The sequence below is a fragment of the Scyliorhinus canicula genome, chromosome 11, assembly GCF_902713615.1.
Source record: "Scyliorhinus canicula chromosome 11, sScyCan1.1, whole genome shotgun sequence".
Lineage (NCBI taxonomy): Eukaryota > Metazoa > Chordata > Chondrichthyes > Carcharhiniformes > Scyliorhinidae > Scyliorhinus > Scyliorhinus canicula.
This window is the reverse complement of record NC_052156.1, coordinates 123,229,937-123,251,568: the sequence shown is the minus strand read 5'-3', so window position 1 is coordinate 123,251,568 and position 21,632 is coordinate 123,229,937. Positions and strand designations below refer to the sequence as shown.

General features: G+C 47.7%; 1 protein-coding gene across 14 annotated transcripts in view; it reads left to right on the top strand.

The window, feature by feature from the left end:
• Nucleotides 1-21,632, top strand: part of LOC119973345 (mucin-2-like) — a 186,120-nt gene that overhangs the window by 66,660 nt on the left and 97,828 nt on the right. For 8 of the 14 annotated variants that reach the window (XM_038811281.1, XM_038811280.1, XM_038811275.1 and 5 more), the window contains exons 32-40: nt 2,482-2,820; nt 5,178-5,237; nt 7,269-7,325; nt 9,544-9,597; nt 11,844-11,897; nt 13,915-13,971; nt 15,790-15,843; nt 18,117-18,170; nt 19,989-20,042. In XM_038811281.1, coding sequence (XP_038667209.1) covers nt 2,482-2,820; nt 5,178-5,237; nt 7,269-7,325; nt 9,544-9,597; nt 11,844-11,897; nt 13,915-13,971; nt 15,790-15,843; nt 18,117-18,170; nt 19,989-20,042 — 783 coding nt within the window. The remainder of the gene's footprint in view (nt 1-2,481; nt 2,821-5,177; nt 5,238-7,268; nt 7,326-9,543; nt 9,598-11,843; nt 11,898-13,914; nt 13,972-15,789; nt 15,844-18,116; nt 18,171-19,988; nt 20,043-21,632) is intronic. The other 6 variants (XM_038811279.1, XM_038811268.1, XM_038811269.1 and 3 more) reach the window with 6 other exon arrangements.

Sequence of the window (21,632 nt, the reverse complement as noted above, 5' to 3'; positions counted from 1 at the left end):
AGATATTCCATGCCTCCTTGTCTGAGGAGTTGACTAGATATCCATGCCTCCACTGAGGCGATGTCTAAATACTCCATGCCTCCTCTTCTGAGGCGATGTCCAAATACTCCATGCCTCCTCTTCTGAGGCAATGTTTAGCTACTCCATGCCTCCTTGTCTGAGGAGATGACTAGTTATCCATGCCTCCTCCTCTGAGGCGATGTCTAAATACTCCATGCTTCCTCTTCTGAGGCAATGTTTAGCTACTCCATGCCTCCTTGTCTGAGGAGATGTCTATATACTCTAAAACTCCCTCTAGCATCTTACCTCCCCTTTGTAGCACTAGATTGTGCAGTGCGCAGCAATTATCGATGAGCTGGTGCACTCTCTGTGATGAGTATTGGAGAGCCTTGACTGGTCCAAATTTCTGAAACACATCTTTAAGAGACCAATTGTCTGCTCTATTACGGATTGTACGGCTGAATATGCAGCATTTTATCTCTCCTCTGCTGCACTCTGTGGATGATGAACAGGCATCATGAGTCATGTCTTTAAGGAGTACCCTTGCTATCTGAGGAGCTGGCTGAATTCTATTGGGGAATGCCTTTGAGTTAACACTCAGTGGAGCCAGCCTTCTGTGTGTTGAGGGCCCTCAAAGATCTGTGGCACCTGCTGGTGACTCAAGATGTAAGAAAATTGAGAGCTCCTTCGGTATCTCGCACAAACAGATCTGCTTTCTGTTATCACGCTGGACATTGAGAGACTAAAATCCTTTCCCATTAATGAATCTCAAAGACTGCTGTCAGATTGCTCTGAAGGCCTCATGTGTGTAGTCGATGGCAATCTGCACAGGCCTCAGCCCCAGTGCAGTCTCTGACTTCATGCGGGACAGTGTTATAACTCTTGCCTAGGACTGTCTTTCACTACTCCCCTCTGTTCCTAGTCCCCACACCCTCCACATCTTAGTCCTGCCTCTGTCTTTTCTCTTCCATGTTCCCCTCCCCCCCACCTTAAATCCGTTTCTGTCTTTCCCCTCCCTGCTGGTTTTGCCTCCCATGCCCAACCTTGGCGCAACTTGTTCAAAATCTCACAGTAAAACTATTAAAAAGAAGCGAAAGAAACAATTACATACCTTGAGGTCGTTGATGTGTCAGTTCATTTAAAGAGTTGTTCAATTTTTCCCAATTCTCTGCTCTTTCCCTATAGCCTCACAATTTGTTTTACTTCAGTCATTTATCCATTTTCCTTTGAAAGCTACTATTGAACATACTTTCACCACCTTTTCAGGCAGTCCATTTAAGCTCATAGATACTCCAATCCAAGTACTTGCTTTCAGTATATATTAGAAAGTAATTCGACACAAGTTGGCTTTTTTTTCCAATTTTGACTTTGAGTCATTTTTCTCTTACTCGCTTGTGTCTGTTCTTCTGAAAGGGGGGGAAAATAAAAGCCCAGACGAAAACCTTAGGTCAATTTTGGAAAAGGGTCTGGGCATTCTTCTCCTACCCCTCTTAGTTGATCAAACAAGTCGCTATTTTTCAGTCTATAACCCACCAATCTGGCGATGATAGAGGGCACGGCCATTTCACAACCCGAGTCAGCCTTCAGCAGGTGCAGAGCTTCTGCAAGGACATTTATCACAACCATGAGACAAAGTCTATCACATGCAGGTAAAGTAAGAGTGTTCTATTGCTAGCCGAAAGAGCATCTAGATTTCTCCTTGCTTTCGTGTTGATGCTGTTTGTTTCTCTTCCCGCACCACTAGGTAGATTTTAAGCTGCTTCCATTTAAGCACATTTTTACCTGGAATAGGCTGCTAGTCTGTCACTATTTTACTCCACACCAATCATGGCTGGCCAGGAGTCTCTCCCACTCTTACCGCCTGCCATTGATGTGTCGGGAGCATTGTGCAGGTTGATATGCACATTCCTTGGCCATCAAGTCCTGGGGTGAGGCTTGAAACCGGAACTTCTGGCTTAGAGATAGATATTCTACCCCCTGTGCCACAAGACCTCGTCTTCTTGTTGTCTCGTCACTTAATCAGCCATTATCATGTTGCTGTTTGAGGGGTTTGCAATTTTGCTGTTCTGTTTGCTTTGTTACGACCGTTGGCTACATTTGAAGCAAATGTACTTAATTGGTTGCAAAGCACTTTGGAAAGTCTTACAGTCCTAAAAAGTGCAATTATAATTGCAAGTCTTTAATTCCTTCCTCTTTTTATTCTTCACAATGATTTGAGAAATCACTGTTCGGACATTAACATAAAAGCATGACAATCTTTTTAAACCTTTGCTGTGATGTCACAATTGTTTTAATATGACAACTTGTCATTCTCTGCATAGAAATGGAAAAATTGTTGATTCATTAATATTGGTTACCATATAAATGGCAATTTGCCTAGAGACGTATGTTTTGAAGAGCTTCTATGTCGATCCTTGTTTGTACTTCCTGTTAATCACGAAGCTTAAAGCCGAATTTAAAAAGTAATTTTTTCCACTGCAGAATTGCCTTGCTCTGGCATATGGTCTTCCTGGTCTGATGGCTACGTACTGATAGATATAAAACCAAATGAGTCCGAATCGTTAGATCCCATACTTAATGAACTGTGTCCTTCCGCACCTTATAATATTGATAAGGTTCAGTATCAATGCATCGATAATCCTGAATCAATAAATGAATCAGAAAACAATGTGACCTGTGAAGAAGATGTGGCCCTTCTTTCTGCAAACAATGAAGATGATTCTCTGGATGCAAACCAGTGCTCCTACTTCAGAATTCGTGCTTGCTGTGAGCCATCTACAGGATCCCCCACAACTAGTCTGCCCAGACCAAGCACTTCTGGTAAATAAGATATGTCTGATATTTAACTTGAGCATTTTGAGACACTTCAACTTATCAAGATCATATTAAGCAGATTAAGGTTTGAAGAAGCACATCAATAATAGTGATAAGTGATCTGAGATTTTGAAGTGAAACAGTTATTGGAGAAAATTATGCTTACTTTATTCTTAAGGATTGCAAGAAATGATATGTCCTCATCTTTTACAAAGCTCTCGTGAGGCACTTACTTGGGAAGCATGATAGCACAGTGGTTAGCACAGTTGCTTCACAGCTCCCAGTTCCCAGGTTTGATTCCCGGCTTGGGTCACTGTCTGTGCGGAATCTGCATGTTCTCCCCGTGTCTGCGTGGGTCTCCTCCGGGGGCGCCAGTTTCCTCCCACAAGTCCCGAAAGACGTGCTGTTAGATGAATTGGACATACTAAATTCACCCGCTGTGTCCCTGAACAGGTGCCGGAGTGTGGCGACTGGGGGCTTTTCACAGAACATAATTGCAGTGTTAATATAAGCCTACTTGTGACAATGAAACATTATTATTATATTTGGATTAGCTATGGATAAGAAGGGTTTCTCAATCTAAATGCATTGAGGGTTCAATGTCCTCCAAATACTATTTTAGCATACTAGCCAACGTGACCATAATCAGATTCCAACATCTAACTGTATCATGAATCATTTTACACTCTCTGGTTCTGCTTACCAAGTTGAGAAATTTAATTGGGATCTACTATTTGTCCAATCACAATTTATCAGTAAGAATTTCACATTTCAAGTCACTGGTCTGACTTTGACAATAAATAATTAGTGCATGTTTCAACTATTAAGAATGCCAGTGATTAGATCGTCATTGACTGTCCTTTGCTAGGATATAACCGATCCAGGGGCTGAAATTTCACCTTAATGGTTCACTGCTATCACAAAGTCTGGTGAGTGTGGCAGAAGGGCCACAATCTATGTGGGATGTGGCTTGTGCTGGCAGCACCCAAATGGCCTGCTCTAAGTAGGGTGATCTCTGCTTGCTACATACAAGGACAGTAATGTGGCGGGGAATGAATTGGATGCATATAGGCTACATTCATTGAGAATTGGCTTCTTCACAGATGGGCTGGGCATATGTGGAAGCTCATACACAAAGGATTATGCACACTGACCTTGCATGATTATTACACTTTGTCTCGATGTAGGGTAAGATGTGAAGCCAGGATTGTTGCCTGAGCATTTTCAGAACTATAGTTTATCTGAGCAAAAATTGGGTCAAAATGTATCTATTGATTGTTTGCACTAGACATTGGACACTGTTAGGATCCCAGATGAGAACCAGACTATTTGCAATTTTTAAAACTCTGAGAAAAGGCTACTGCATCACAGGGGCGATAACACTGGTCTTTAGTATAACTTATGTGAAAACAAAGTTTAATTTAAACACATAATTATCTACATTAACAATAGCTTTACAATTAACAATTACATTAGTCCTTAAATGAAAGTTTACTTACTTCCTAAACCTGCCACTATATTCCAATTAAGCAAACTGATATAGTTCAAATACCACTCATGAATAAAGTTGACAACCAGGTGTTTTTATTTGCTTTTCTCTGTGCAGGATCTTTGAAGAGAGAACCTTTCAGGACCATAACTGAAAATCTTCTGTTCAGATTAAAATCCGAGGAGGAACTAACTTTTCCAGACATACCTGGCTCCTCCCTTAATTACATCACCTGTATCCAAAACAAAAGGCATTCTTCTGTCTCATCCCACAAGATGCCCCATGAAATGTTTAGCCAGGACCAAACACAAAATCCCTCAAAGTATCTTCACCCAGTTGTCCTTTAAGCTTAAAAAATATTCCATTAGCTAGATAGCTGTAAACAAGTAAATTGTTCTCAAATCTAGTAGTCGAACAAATCACCTACAAAATCAATAATTACCTCCAGTTTATGACACCTTCATAACAACTTTAGCAAATATACTGACTCTATGCATCTTAACCCAGGTTTTAATAACATTACTGCAAAATAAATGTGATAATTTCTCATTCACCACAACACTAATATCTGCAGTAACTGACAATCAAATCCACCTGACAATTCCGAGAACCTATATTTTAGAAATGATCTTATGAATCTAAGGGCCTTTGAGCAATTGTATTCTTTTCCTGCTGAAATAATTTAGGCTGAGTGGGCAATAAGAGTGAATATCATATTTACTTGTTTTGTTTTGGTTGGCTGCATGCGCAGGGAAAGTAAATCCTCAATAAAACAGGAATGTCCTGCAAAGCACAACAGGCCAGAAGGTGGGGAAAAACCAGTTACTGTTTCACTTGGATGACCTTGCTGATATAATGTTTCCTCCTCCTACAGAACTGACAAAATCACCGGCGATATCAACTACTACCACTTCTACCACTGGCTCCATACCTAGTAAGTAAAAGTGGTGTTATACCTTCAATCACTTTGGTTTCCACAAGTGGATTGTTTTCAAACATGTGGCATGTTACTGAATAGGCAACAATGTTAGCACTGTAGCACTGTGGCTTCACAACGCCAGGGTCCCAGGTTCAATTCCTGCTTGGGTCACTGTCTGTATGGAGTCTGTATGTTCTTCCCGTGTCTGCGTGGGTTTCCTCCATGTGCTCCAGTTTCTTCCCACTAGTCCCAAAAGACATGCAGTTAGGTAATTTGAACATTCTGAATTCTCCCTCTGTGTACCCGAACAGGCGGTGGAATGTGGCGACTTTTCACAGTAACTTCATTGCAGTGTTAATGTAAGCCTACTTCTGGCAATAAAGATTATTATATTATATATGGCTTCTGTATTTTTATCTCCAATTTTGCTTTCTAATTGATTGCTTTAAAAATGTTTGTGGCTTTTGTCATGTGAGAGTACCTTTAAGAAATTAGTGTTTATAAATGGGTGTGTATAAAAATATCTGTAGTAAGAGTACCTTTAAGAAATGGGTGTTTATTACTGCAGTGATGTCAGAGAGTGGGTGGAGCTGGGCTGTCTGTCAGCTTTTTTACTTTCATTTTAGGCTGTTTGCTGCAGGGTGTGTTTTAGTTTCGTTTTCAGAGCTGGATAGCTGCAGTCACAGCCAGAAGTTGTATGAATCTCTCTGTAATCTAAAGACTGTAAATCGATCCTGGTGATTTAAAACTGATAACAGTAGTGGCTTTAACCTGATGTGCTTCTGGTAAAAGGTGAATTAAGTCTGATGGATGTTAAAAAGGAAAGCTTAAAGGTTTACATAGTGATATAGTCTTTGGAGGTTGTATTTGAATTAATGGTTGCTAAGCTGTTCAAAGTATGTCTTAAAAAGGTTAACTTGAGTTCATAGAATAAACATTGTTTTGCTTTAAAAAATACTTTTCCATTTCTGCTGTACCATACCTGTAGAGTGGGCCGTGTGCTCCCCATACCACAATCTAGTAAACGTTGTGGGCCAGGTGAACTCCATGATACACTTTGGGGTTCACTTACCGTTAATTTGCAACCTGCAGGACATTGCTGAGAAACCTACACTCCTCGTAAAGTGTTTAGGACATTGCTGAGGAACCTGCGCTCCACGTAAAGTGTTTAGGATATTGCTGAGGAACCTGCGCTCCACGTAAAGTGTTTAGGATATTGCTGAGGAACCTGCGCTCCACGTAAAGTGTTTAGGATATTGCCGAGGAACCTGCGCTCCACGTAAAGTGTTTAGGATATTGCTGAGGAACCTGCACGCTACGTAAAGTGTTTAGGATATTGCCGAGGAACCTGCGCTCCACGTAAAGTGTTTAGGATATTGCTGAGGAACCTGCACGCTACGTAAAGTGTTTAGGATATTGCTGAGGAACCTGCGCTCCACGTAAAGTGTTTAGGATATTGCCGAGGAACCTGCACGCTACGTAAAGTGTTTAGGATATTGCCGAGGAACCTGCACGCTACGTAAAGTGCTTAGGACATTGCTGCGGAACCTGCACGCTACGTAACGTGTTTAGGATATTGCTGAGGAACCTGCGCTCCACGTAAAGTGTTTAGGATATTGCTGAGGAACCTGCGCTCCACGTAAAGTGTTTAGGATACTGCCGAGGAACCTACACGCTACGTAAAGTGTTTAGGACATTGCTGAGGAACCTGCGCTCCTCACGAAGTGTTGACGAGCCTGCGCTGCTCATAAAGTGTTTAGCGGAATACGAATACATGTTAAAAGCTTATGCGAATGGATGGATAATTCCTTGCAAAATTCAAGCAATTCTCATGTTGCAAAAATATAAGACAAGATAATGGATATTAAATAGTTGTATTGTCCCTTCACTAAAATAATTGTAATCAGCAGAATGAAATAGAAGAAAATAATTTCACTTTTTATATTTTTGTACTTGACATGCAAAACAAAAGGAGGCTTTTAGATCTGATACTGCCTAGTCTCAGGGTGCAGTGTAACAGGTTGAAATCATTTTTCTGCTCTTTAGAAACAACACCACCAGAGATACCGACTACAACCACATCTACCACCACCTACATACCTGGTAAGTGGGCTGGAACCTCCGTTTGAGGGACTAAGTGCTGACATCGGGACTGAATCACGCATGTTCTATGGCACCGAAAGTGGCGCTGGTCTCAGAGTAATTCAGGCCACGTTACTGGGCTAGTACTGGCGCCACACGGGACGAGTGAAATTCCAATGCATGCCGGTGTGTGATACGTCGGGTTGGGATCGGCACTGCAGAGCAGACAAGCAGGAGCTGCATATAGGTACTCCACTCCCCACAAACTCTACTCCCAGACAAGAAGATGCTACTGATTGAGCTGGAGCACCCCCATTCCATTGATAGGTCGCCTGCAGTCAGAGGGTACCGAGAGGGCGTGGCCTGGGTAGGCACCCATATAATCCGTGGCCCTAAGTTCACAGTGAACAGTCAGCAGCACGCAAAGCTGCATGATTTACTTGCAGGCTACAGCATTGGTGGCTCGTGCCTGACCACCCTGACCCCATGGCCCACCTCCTAGCTGGCCAGAGGCCCAACTGTGCTTTAGTGATGATGGACACTTTTCGAACACCCCCTTGCTCATTCAGCAACCACGGCGCACTGTTCCTGATTTTCAATAGCACAAGTGAACCTCACCGTCGGTCATTCCGCACGGCAGAGAAGCAGCACCTTTGGGGACATGGAAATTGGCGGGTCGGGCTGCTGATGATATGCCAACGGCCTTTACTGTACACTTTGCATGCCCATGCCGACGTGCAAAGCATTCTGTTGGGCGCCCGGTGCCGCCCTCGATTTTTGACTGGCGCTGAATTCTCCGCCTGATCACATTGGCGATTCTGGCGTCGCTGGAAAGAAAATCCTCACACCATGGGCATATTCTCCGGTTGCCGACGGCAATTTCGTTATTGGCGATCGGGCGGAAAATGCCTTTTTACAACCAAATCGGGTGCGGTGCCTATTTTCGGATTCTCTATTCTGTTCTCATCGAGGAGTACGCCGCACGCTGTTGAGACGGCCTCAGAGCGTTATGTGAAGGCCCTCCCCCGATGCTCCACCCCCAATGTGCCAAGTTCACGAGCGCTCGATTTACTCATGGTCTCAGCGGCTACGGACTGTGTCCAATGTAGCCATAGTCGCGGGGAGCTATGCTGTTGTCCGGGGGAGCTTCAGCGAGGACTGGAGGGGACTGGTGCGCGGTGACCCGGGGGTGGTTCAGGGGTACGAAGGGGGCCACAAATAGCAGGTCTGGTCCACGCGCAACCGGTGCCATGTTGTATGGCGAGACCACTGCAGGTCGTCGCCGTGAGCATGAGCGCCCAAGGACCTGGCAATTCTCCAGCCATTTATTTTGTGAAGGCCATGTGCATTACGAGGCGCGGCCGCTAGACCCTCATCGGTCGGAGGGTCGGTGCTGGGGTCTTGCCAATATTTTCATGAAACTAGACACGTCCCCTGGACATAGCCTCAAACACGGAGAATACAGCCCTAGGTCTTCCTGTACAAGAGTATTACTATCTAAGTCATGTGTGTCATTGCGAAGGTCACAAAATATGGCTTTCGTCTTCCCACAAACCTTTTCATTTGCACTTGTTTGTTTTGCACATCTTTGTATCGCTTTTTATTAAGTTCCAACTTCAGGACATTGATGAGGAACCTGCACTCCTTGTGAAGTGTAAGGATGTTAGTGAGGAACCTGCACTCCTTGTGAAGTGTAAGGATATTAGTGAGGAACCTGCACTCCTTGTGAAGTGTAAGGATATTAGTGAGGAACCTGCACTCCTTGTGAAGTGTAAGGATATTAGTGAGGAACTTGTACACCTCGCAAAGTGTTTGAAACATCGCTGAGGAACCTGCACTCCTCATAAATTGTTTAGGACATTGCTGAGGAACCTGCATGCCTCATAAATTGTTTAGGACATTGCTGAGGAACCTGCACTCCTCATAAAGTGTTGACGAACCTGCGCTCCTTGTAAAGTGATTAGCGGAGCAGGAATACATATTAAAAGCGGATGCGAATGGACGGATAATTCCAGCAATTCTTATGTTGCAGAAATGCAAGACTCAAGATAATGGATATTAAACAGTTGCCTTGTCCCTTCACTAAAATAATTCTTATCAGCGGAATGAAATAGAAGAGAATAATTTCCCTTTTATATTTTTGTACTTGACATGCAAAATGAAAGGAGGTTTTCAGATCTGATACTGCCTAGTCTCAGGGTGCAGTGTAACAGGTTGAAATATTTTTTCTGCTCCACAGAAACAACACCAGAGATACCAACGACAACCATAACCACCACCAGCTACATACCTGGTAAGTGGGCTGGATCCTCCGTTTGAGAGACTAAGTGCTGACGCCGGGACTGAATCATGAATGTTCTACGGCCCCGAAAGCAGTGCTGGTCTCAGAGTAATTCAGGCTATGTCACTGGGCTTGCACCAGCGGGCACATGGGCGTGGACTGGGGAGGCACCCAAAAGATCCGTGTCGCTAAGTTCACAGTGAGCAGACAGCGGTATGTAAAGCTGCATGGTTGACCTGCAGACTGCAGCAATGGTGGCTCGTGCCTGGCCACCCTGAACCCCCCGCCCACGTCCTAGCCAGACCTTCGTTACTCCCTCCGGCCCTGGCAGGTGCCATCCGGCCAGTGGCACAACTGTGCTTTAGCGATGATGGACACTTTTCGTCCTCCCTCTTGCTCATTCAGCAACCACGACGCACTGTTCCCGATTTTCAATATCACAAGTGAACCTCACCTTCGGTCTTTCTGCCTGGCAGAGAAGGTGCACCGTGGGTGACATTGAAATTGCCGGGTCGGGCCACTAATGATAGGCCAACGGCCTATACTGTACACTTTGCATGCCCATGCCGATGTGCAGCCTCGGGTCACCGGAGCACAGCATTCTGTTAGGTGGCCGGTGCCGGCCTCAATTTTTGGCTGGAGCTCAATTCTCCGCCTGATCACATTCTGGTGTTGCTGGAAAGAGAATCTGCTCTGTGTGGTTTACCTCACAGCATGGGGAGGATTCTCCGCTTGCCGACGGCGATTTTGTTATCGATCGGGCGGAAAATGCCTTTTACGACCGAATCGGGTGCGGTGCCTATTTTCTGATGCTCTACCCTCTCCTCATTGAGGAGGATGCCGCACACTGTTGGGGGGCCTCAGGACGTTCCCGATGCTCCGCCTCCGATGGGCCGAGTTCCCGACCGTACAATTTACTCATGGTCTCAGAGGTCTGGAACCTGTGTGGTGGCTGTGGGATGTGTCCATCGCCGTCACAGTTGGGGGAGCCGCAGTTGGGAGCTACCTGCTTGGGGGGGGCTTCGGCATGCACTGGTAGGGGGTGGCCCATTGGTGGTGAGGGGATGTTCAGGTGGGCACTATATGGCAGGTCAAGTCCGCGCCCAACCGGCACCATGTTGTAAGGTGAGACCGCTGCAGCTCGTTGTCGTGTGAATGGGGGGCCATGGACCTGGCAATTCTCCGGCTGTTTATTTTGTGAAGGCCGTGTGTTTTATGTAGCGCTGCTGCTAGCCCCTCACCGGTCGTAAGGTGGGTGCTGGGGGCTCGCCAATCATTTCATCATAAAATGAGTCACTTCCTCTGGAGAATCCAGCCCCAGGTCTCTTTGTACAAGGGCATTACTATCTAAATCATGTAGTGATCATTGCGAAGGTCACAAAATATGGCTTTCACCTTTACACAAACCTTTTCATTTGCACTTGTTCGTTTTGCACATGTTTGCATCGCTTATCTGTAATCTGCAACATTGCTTAGGGACCTGTACTTCTTGTAAAGTGTTTAGGACATAGCTGAGGAACTTGCTCTCCTCGTAAAGTGTTTAAGACATTGCTGAGGAACCAGCGCTCCTTGTAAAGTGTTTAGGACATTGCTGAGGAACTTGCTCTCCTCGTAAAGTGTTTAAGACATTGCTGAGGAACCAGCGCTCCTTGTAAAGTGTTTAAGACATTGCTGAGGAACTTGCTCTCCTCGTAAAGTGTTTAAGACATTGCTGAGGAACTTGCTCTCCTTGTAAAGTGTTTAGGACATTGCTGAGGAACCTGCGCTCCTCATAAACTGTTTTGGTCATTGCTGAGGAACCTGCGCTCCACGCTCCACGTAAATTATTCAAGGCATTACTGGGGAACCTGGAATACTCAAAAATGTTTTGAATATTGCTGAAGAACCTGTGCTCGTCGTAAAGTGTTCCGGACATTGCTGAGGAACCTGTGCTCCTGATGAAGTATTGACGAACCTGCGCTCCTTGTAACGTGTTTAGCGGAATAGGAATACATATTAAAACGATGTGAATGGATGGATAATTCCACAGGATAATTCCAGCAGTTCTTATGTTTCAGAAATGTAATATTCAAGATATTAAATAGTTGTATTGTCCCTTCACTAAAATAATTGTTATCAGTGGAATGAAATAGAAGAGAATAAATTAAATTTTTATATTTTTGAACTTGAAAGGCAAAATGAAAGGAGGTTTTTAGATCTGATACTACCTAGTCTCAGGGTGCAGTGTAACAGGTTGAAATCTTCTTTCTGATCTACAGAAACAACACCAGAGATACCGACTACAACCACATCTACCACCAGCTACATACCTGGTAAGTGGGCTGGATCCTCCGCTTGAGAGACTAATTGCTGACGCCGGGACTGAATCACGAGTATTCTACGTCCCCAAAAGCGGCGCCGTTCTCTGAGCAATTCTGACATGTTACTGGGCTAGCACTGGCGGCACATGGGACTAGTGAAATTCCATTGCCGATGTGTGATACGTCGGGTTGGGATCGGCACTGGAGAGCCAGACAAGCAGGAGCTGCATATAGGTGCTCCACTCCCCACATACCCTCATCCCAGCCAAGGAGATGGCACTGATTGCGCTGGAGCACTCCCACCCCGTTGATAGGTCGCCTGGAGTCAGAGGGTATCTAGAGGGCGTGGCCTGGGAAGGCACCCATATGACCCGCGTCGCTAAGTTCACAGTGAGCAGTCAGCGGTATGTAAAGCTGCATGGTTGACCTGCAGACTGCAGCAATGGTGGCGCGTGCCTGGCCACCCTGAACCCCCGGCCCACCTCCTAGCCAGCCCTCCGCTACTCCCTCCGGCCCTGGCAGGTGCCACCCGGCCAGTGGCACAACTGTGCTTTAGCGATGATGGACACTTTTCGTACTCCCTCTTGCTCATTCAGCAACAACGGCGCACTGTTCCCGCTTTTCAATATCACAACTGAACCTCACCTTCGGTCTTTCTGCCTGGCAGAGAAGGTGCACCGTGGGGGACATTGAAATTGCCGGGTCGGGCCACTAATGATAGGCCAACGGCCTATACTGTACACTTTGCATGCCCATGCCGATGTGCAGCCTCGGGTCACCGGAGCACAGCATTCTGTTAGGTGGCCGGTGCCGGCCTCAATTTTTGGCTGGAGCTCAATTCGCCGCCTGATCACATTCTGGTATCGCTGGAAAGAGAATCTGCTCTGTGTGGTTTACCTCACAGCATGGGGAGGATTCTCCGCTTGCCGACGGCGATTTTGTTATCGATCGGGCGGAAAATGCCTTTTTACGACCGAATCGGGTGCGGTGCCTATTTTCTGATGCTCTACCCTCTCCTCATTGAGGAGGATGCCGCACACTGTTGGGGGGGCCTCAGGACATTCCCGATGCTCCGCCTCCGATGGGCGAGTTCCCGACCGCACAATTTACTCATGGTCTCAGCGGTCTGGAACCTGTGTGGTGGCTGTGGGATGTGTCCATCGCCGTCACAGTTGAGGGAGCCGCAGTTGGGAGCTACCTGCTTGGGGGGGGCTTCGGCATGCACTGGTGGGGGGTGGCCCATTGGTGGCGAGGGGATGTTCAGGTGGGCACTATATGGCAGGTCGAGTCCGCGCCCAACCGGCACCATGTTGTAAGGTGAGACCGCTGCAACCCGTTGTCGTGTGAATGGGGGGCCATGGACCTGGCAATTCTCCGGCTGTTTATTTTGTGAAGGCCGTGTGTTTTACGTAGCACTGCTGCTAGCCCCTCACCGGTCGTAAGGTGGGTGCTGGGGGCTCGCCAATCATTTCATTGTAAAACTAGACACTTCCCCATGACATAGCCTCAAACACGGAGAATACAACCTCAGGTCTTCCAGTACAATGGTATTACTATCTAAGTCATGTCGTGTGTCATTGCGAAGGTCACAAAATATGGCCTTCATCTTTACACAAACTTTTGCATTTTCACCCGTTTGCTTTGCACATGTTTGTATTGCTTTTCATTAAGTTGCAACATTCAGGACACTCCTGAGGAACCCGCGCTCCTCATAAAGCGTTGACGAACCTGCGCTCCTTGTAAAGTGATTAGCGGAGTAGGAATACAAATTAAAAGCGGATGCGAATGGACGGATAATTCCAGCATTTCATATGTTGCAGAAATGCAAGACTCAAGATAATGGATATTAAACAGTTGCCTTGTCCCTTCACTAAAATAATTGTAATCAGGAAATTGAAATAGAAGAGAATAATTTCACTTTTTATGTTTTTGTACTTGACATGTAAAAAGAAAGGAGGCTTTTAGATCTGATACTGCCTCGTCTCAGTGTGCAGAGTAACAGGTTGAAATCATTTTTTCTGCTCTACAGAAACAACACCACCAGAGATACCAACGACAACCACAACTACCACCAGCTACATACCTGGTAAGTGGGCTGGATCCTCCGTTTGAGAGACTAAGTGCTGACGCCGGGACTGAATCACGAGTATTCTACGTCCCCAAAAGCGGCGCCGTTCTCTGAGCAATTCTGACATGTTACTGGGCTAGCACTGGCGGCACATGGGACTAATGAAATTCCAATGCATGCCGGTGTGTGATACGTCGGGTTGGGATTGGCAGTGGAGCGCCAGACAAGCAGGAGCTGCATATAGGTGCTCCACTCCCCACATACCCTCATCCCAGCCAAGAAGATGGCACTGATTGTGCTGGAGCACTCCCATCCCGTTGGTAGGTCGCTTGGAGTCAGACGGTACCTAGAGGGCGTGGCCTGGGAAGGCACCCGTATGATCCGTGTCGCTAAGTTCACAGTGAGCAGACAGCGGTATGTAAAGCTGCATGGTTGACTTGCAGACTGCAGCAATGGTGGCTCGTGCCTGGCCACCCTGAACCCCCGGCCCACCTCCTAGCCAGCCCTCCGCTACTCCCTCCGGCCCTGGCAGGTGCCATCCGGCCAGAGGCACAACTGTGATTTAGCGATGATGGACACTTTTCCTACTCCCTCTTGCTCATTCAGCAACCACGACGCACTGTTCCCGATTTTCAAGAGCACAATTGAACCTCGCCGTCGGTCTTTCCGCCTGGCAGAAAAGGAGCACCATGGGGCACATGGTAATTACTGTGTCGGGCCTCTAATGATATGCCAACAGCCTTTACTGTACACTTTGCATGCCCATGCCGAGATGGATTCTCTGCTTGCCGACGCCGATTTTGTTATCGTCGATTGGGCAGAGATTCCCGATGCCTATTTTCGGACACTCAACCCCCTCCTCATCAAGGAGTACTCTGCATCCCATTGGGATGAGTCACTATCTGGCAGGTCGTATCCACGCGCAACTGGTGCCATGTTGTATGGCGAGACTGCTGGGCAGCACGGTGCATGGTGGTTAGCACAATTGCCTCACAGCTCCAGGGTCCCAGGTTCGATTCCCGGCTTGGTTCACTGTCTGTGCGGAGTCTGCACATACTCCCCATGTGTGCGTTGGTTTCCTCCGGGTGCTCCGGTTTCCTTCCACAATCCAAAGATGTGCAGATCAGGTGGATTGGACATGATAAATTGCCCTTAGTGTCTAATATTGGCTTTAGTGTTGGGTCGGCTTACTGGGTTATGGGGATATGGTAGACATTGCTGAGGATCATGCTTTCCTCGTAAAGTGTTTAAGACATTGCTGAGGAACCTGTGCTCCTGGTAAAGTGTTTAGGATATTGCTGAGGAACCTGCGCACCACATAAATTGTTCAAGACATTACTGGGGATCCTGGAATACTCAAAAAGTGTTTTGGATATTGCTGAGTAACCTGCGCTCCTCATAAAGTGTTTCGGACTTTGCTGAGGATCCTGCGCTGCTTGTTAAATGTTGACAAACATCCGCTCCTTATGAAGTGTTTAAGACATTGCTGAGGAACCTGTGCTCCTGATGAAGTGTTGACGAACCTGCGCTCCTTGTAAAGTGTTTAGCGGAATAGGAATACATATTAAAAGCGGATGTGAATGGATGGATAATTCCACAGGATAATTCCAGCAATTCTTATGTTGCAGAAATGTAAGACTCAAGGGAACAAATATTAAATAGTTGTATTGTCCCTTCACTAAAATAATTGTTATCAGTGGAATGAAATAGAAGAGAATAATTACACTTTTTATATTTTTGTACTTGATATGCAAAATGAAAGGTTGTTTTTAGATCTGATACTACCAAGTCTCAGGGTGCAGTGTAACAGGTTGAAATCTTTTTTCTGCTCTACAGAAACAACACCAGAGATACCGACTACAACCACATCTACCACCAGCTACATACCTGGTAAGTGGGCTGGATCCTCCGTTTGAGAGACTAAGTGCTGACGCCGGGACTGAATCACGAGTATTCTACGTCCCCAAAAGCGGCGCCGTTCTCTGAGCAATTCTGACATGTTACTGGGCTAGCACTGGCGGCACATGGGACTAGTGAAATTCCAATGCATGCCGGTGTGTGATACATCGGGTTGGGATTGGCAGTGGAGAGCCAGACAAGCTGGAGCTGCATATAGGTGCTCCACCCCCCACATACCCTCATCCCAGCCAAGAAAATGGCACTGATTGTGCTGGAGCACTCCCATCCCGTTGATAGGTCACCTGGAGCCAGACGGTACCTAGAGGGCGTGGCCTGGGAAGGCACCCATATGATCCGTGCCGCTAAGTTCACAGTGAGCAGACAGCGGTATGTAAAGCTGCATGGTTGACTTGCAGACTGCAGCAATGGTGGCTCGTGCCTGGCCACCCTGAACCCCCGGCCCACCTTCTAGCCAGCCCTCCGCTACTCCCTCCGGCCCTGGCAGGTGCCATCCGGCCAGAGGCACAACTGTGCTTTAACGATGGTGGTCACTTTTCCTACTCCCTCTTGCTCATTCAGCAACCACGACGCACAGTTCCCGATTTTCAACAGCACAAGTGAACATCGCCGTCGGTCTTTCCGCCTGGCAGAAAAGGAGCACCATGGGGCACATGGTAATTGCTGGGTCGGGCCTCTAATGATATGCCAACAGCCTTTACTGTATACGTTGCATGCCCATGCCGAGATGCAGCCTCGGGTCACCGGTGCATAGCATTCTGTTAGGCGGCCGGTGCCGGCCTCGATTTTTGGCTGGAGCTCGATTCTCCGCCAGATCACATTCCGCGTTTCTGGCGTCTCTGGACAGAGAAGTCCTGCCCAGTGTGTTTCAACTCACACCATGGGCGGGATTCTCCGCTTCCCGACACCGATTTTGTTATCGTCGATTGGGCAGAGATTCCCGATGCCTATTTTCGGACACTCTACCCCCTCCTCATCAAGGAGTACTCCGCATCTCATTGGGATGGCCTCAGGATATTACCTTAAGGCTCTCCCCGATGCTCCGCCCCCGATGGGCTGCGTTTGCTCATGGTCTCAGGAACCCGTCCTGGCAGCTGCAACTGTGTCCAGTGTAGCCACAGTCAGGAGAGTCTTGCTGCTGTCCGGGGTGGGGGGGGGGGGGGGGATGCTTCGGTGAGGACAGGGGTGCCTGGTGGGGGGTGGCCCGGGGTTGCGATGGGATGTACCGGGGTCACTATCTGGCAGGTCGTATCCACGCGCAATTGGTGCCATGTTATATGGCGAGACTGCTGGGCAGCACGGTGGCATGTTGGTTAGCACAATTGCTTCACAGCTCCAGGGTCCCAGGTTCGATTCCCGGCTTGGTTCACTGTCTGTGCGGAGTCTGCACATTCTCCCCATGTGTGCGTTGGTTTCCTCCGGGTGCTCCGGTTTCCTCCCACAATCCAAAGATGTGCAGGTCAGGTGGATTGGACATGATAAATTGCCCTTAGTGTCCAATATTGCCTTTAGTGTAGGGTCGGTTTACTGGGTTATGGGGATATGGTAGACATTGCTGAGGATCATGCTCTCGTTGTAAAGTGTTTAAGACATTGCTGAGGAACCTGTGCTCCTTGTGAAGTGTTTAGGATATTGCTGAGGAACCTGCGCTCCACATAAACTGTTCCGGTCATTGCTGAGGAACCTGCGCTCCTCATAAACTGTTTCGGTCATTGCTGAGGAACCTGCGCTCCACATAAATTGTTCACGACATTACTGGGGAACCTGGAATACTCAAAAAGTGTTTTGGATATTGCTGAGTAACCTGCGCTCCTCGTAAAGTGTTTCGGACTTTGCTGAGGAACCTGCGCTCCTTGTTGACAAACATCCGCTCCTTATGAAGTATTTAAGACATTGCTGAGGAACCTGTGCTCCTGATGAAGTGTTGACGAACCTGCGCTCCTTGTGAAGTGTTTAGCGGAATAGGAATACATATTAAAAGCGGATGTGAATGGATGGATAATTCCACAGGATGATTCCAGCAATTCTTAAGTTGCAGAAATGTAATACTCAAGGGAACAAATATTAAATAGTTGTATTGTCCCTTCACTAAAATAATTGTTATCAGTGGAATGAAATAGAAGAGAATAATTACACTTTTTATATTTTTGTACTTGATATGCAAAACGAAAGGTTGTTTTTAGATCTGATACTACCTAGTCTCAGGGTGCAGTGTAACAGGTTGAAATCTTTTTTCTGCTCTACAGAAACAACACCAGAGATACCGACTACAACCACAACTACCACCAGCTACATACCTGGTAAGTGGGCTGGATCCTCCGTTTGAGAGACTAAGTGCTGACGCCGGGACTGAATCACGAGTATTCTACGTCCCCAAAAGCGGCGCCGTTCTCTGAGCAATTCTGACATGTTACTGGGCTAGCACTGGCGGCACATGGGACTAGTGAAATTCCAATGCATGCCGGTGTGTGATACGTCGGGTTGGGATTGTCAGTGGAGAGCCAGACAAGCTGGAGCTGCATATAGGTGCTCCACTCCCCACATACCCTCATCCCAGCCAAGAAGATGGCACTGATTGCGCTGGAGCACTCCCATCCCGTTGGTAGGTCGCCTGGAGTCAGACGGTACCTAGAGGGCGTGGCCTGGGAAGGCACCCATATGATCCGTGTCGCTAAGTTCACAGTGAGCAGACAGCGGTATGTAAAGCTGCATGGTTGACTTGCAGACTGCAGCAATGGTGGCTCGTGCCTGGCCACCCTGAACCCCCGGCCCACCCCCTAGCCAGCCCTCCGCTACTCCCTCCGGCCCTGGCATGGGCCATCCGGCCAGAGGCACAACTGTGCTTTAACGATGATGGACACTTTTCGTACTCCCTCTTGCTCATTCAGCAACCACGACGCACTGTTCCCGATTTTCAAGAGCACAAGTGAACCTCGCCGTCGGTCTTTCCGCCTGGCAGAAAAGGAGCACCATGGGGCACATGGTAATTGCTGGGTCGGGCCTCTAATGATATGCCAACAGCCTTTACTGTACACTTTGCATGCCCATGCCGAGATGGATTCTCCGCTTGCCGACGCCGATTTTGTTATCGTCAATTGGGCAGAGATTCCCGATGCCTATTTTCGGACACTCTACCCCCTCCTCATCAAGGAGTACTCCGCATCCCATTGGGATGAGTCACTATCTGGCAGGTCGTATCCACGCGCAACTGGTGCCATGTTGTATGGCGAGACTGCTGGGCAGCACGGTGCATGGTGGTTAGCACAATTGCCTCACAGCTCCAGGGTCCCAGGTTCGATTCCCGGCTTGGTTCACTGTCTGTGCGGAGTCTGCACATACTCCCCATGTGTGCGTTGGTTTCCTCCGGGTGCTCCGGTTTCCTCCCACAATCCAAAGATGTGCAGATCAGGTGGATTGGACATGATAAATTGCCCTTAGTGTCCAATATTGCCTTTAGTGTTGGGTCGGCTTACTGGGTTATGGGGATATGGTAGACATTGCTGAGGATCATGCTTTCCTCGTAAAGTGTTTAAGACATTGCTGAGGAACCTGTGCTCCTTGTAAAGTGTTTAGGATATTGCTGAGGAACCTGCGCACCACATAAATTGTTCACGACATTACCTGGGAACCTGGAATACTCAAAAAGTGTTTTGGATATTGCTGAGTAACCTGCGCTCCTCGTAAAGTGTTTCGTACTTTGCTGAGGAACCTGCGCTCCTTGTTAAGTGTTGACAAACATCTGCTCCTTATGAAGTGTTTAAGACATTGCTGAGGAACCTGTGCTCCTGATGAAGTGTTGACGAACCTGCGCTCCTTGTAAAGTGTTTAGCGGAATAGGAATACATATTAAAAGCGGATGTGAATGGATGGATAATTCCACAGGATAATTCCAGCAATTCTTATGTTGCAGAAATGTAAGACTCAAGGGAACAAATATTAAATAGTTGTATTGTCCCTTCACTAAAATAATTGTTATCAGTGGAATGAAATAGAAGAGAATAATTACACTTTTTATATTTTTGTACTTGATATGCAAAATGAAAGGTTGTTTTTAGATCTGATACTACCTAGTCTCAGGGTGCAGTGTAACAGGTTGAAATCTTTTTTCTGCTCTACAGAAACAACACCAGAGATACCGACTACAACCACATCTACCACCAGCTACATACCTGGTAAGTGGGCTGGATCCTCCGTTTGAGAGACTAAGTGCTGACGCCGGGACTGAATCACGAGTATTCTACGTCCCCAAAAGCGGCGCCGTTCTCTGAGCAATTCTGACATGTTACTGGGCTAGCACTGGCGGCACACGGGACTAGTGAAATTCCAATGCATGCCGGTGTGTGATCCGTCGGGTTGGGATTGTCAGTGGAGAGCCAGACAAGCAGGAGCTGCATATAGGTGCTCCACTCCCCACATACCCTCATCCCAGCCAAGAAGATGGCACTGATTGTGCTGGAGCGCTCCCATCCCATTGATAGGTCACCTGGAGTCAGACGGTACCTTGAGGGCGTGGCCTGGGAAGGCACCCATATGATCCGTGTCGCTAAGTTCACAGTGAGCAGTCAGCGGTATGTAAAGCTGCATGGTTGACTTGCAGACTGCAGCAATGGTGGCTCGTGCCTGGCCACCCTGAACCCCCGGCCCACCTCCTAGCCAGCCCTCCGCTACTCCCTCCGGCCCTGGCATGGGCCATCCGGCCAGAGGCACAACTGTGCTTTAACGATGATGGACACTTTTCCTACTCCCTCTTGCTCATTCAGCAACCACGACGCACTGTTCCCGATTTTCAAGAGCACAAGTGAACCTCGCCGTCGGCCTTTCCGCCTGGCAGAAAAGGAGCACCATGGGGCACATGGTAATTGCTGGGTCGGGCCTCTAATGATATGCCAACAGCCTTTACTCTACACGTTGCATGCCCAGGCCGAGATGCAGCCTCGGGACACTGGCGCATAGCATTCTGTTAGGCGGCCGGTGCTGGCCTCGATTTTTGGCTGGAGCTCGATTCTCCGCCAGATCACATTCCGCGTTTCTGGCGTCACTGGACAGAGAAGTCCTGCCCAGTGTGTTTCAACTCACACCATGGGCGGGATTCTCCGCTTGCTGACGCCAATTTTGTTATCGTCGATTGGGCAGAGATTCCCGATGCCTATTTTCGGTCACTCTACCCCCTCCTCATTAAGGAGTACTACGCATCTCATTGGGATGGCCTCAGGATATTACCTTAAGGCTCTCCCCGATGCTCCGCCCCCGATGGGCTGAGTTTGCTCATGGTCTCAGGAACCCGTCCTGGCAGCTGCAACTGTGTCCAGTGTAGCCACAGTCAGGAGAGTCTTGCTGCTGTCCGGGGTGGGGGGGGGGGATGCTTCGGTGAGGACAGGGGTGCCTGGTGGGGGGTGGCCCGGGGTTGCGATGGGATGTACCGGGGTCACTATCTGGCAGGTCGTATCCACGCGCAACTGGTGCCATGTTGTATGGCGAGACTGCTGGGCAGCACGGTGGCATGGTGGTTAGCACAATTGCTTCACAACTCCAGGGTCCCAGGTTCGATTCCCGGCTTGGTTCACTGTCTATGCGGAGTCTGCACATTCTCCCCATGTGTGCGTTGGTTTCCTCAAGGTGCTCCGGTTTCCTCCCACAATCCAAAGATGTGCAGGTCAGGTGGATTGGACATGATAAATTGCCCTTAGTGTCCAATATTGCCTTTAGTGTTGGGTCGGTTTACTGGGTTATGGGGATATGGTAGACATTGCTGAGGATCATGC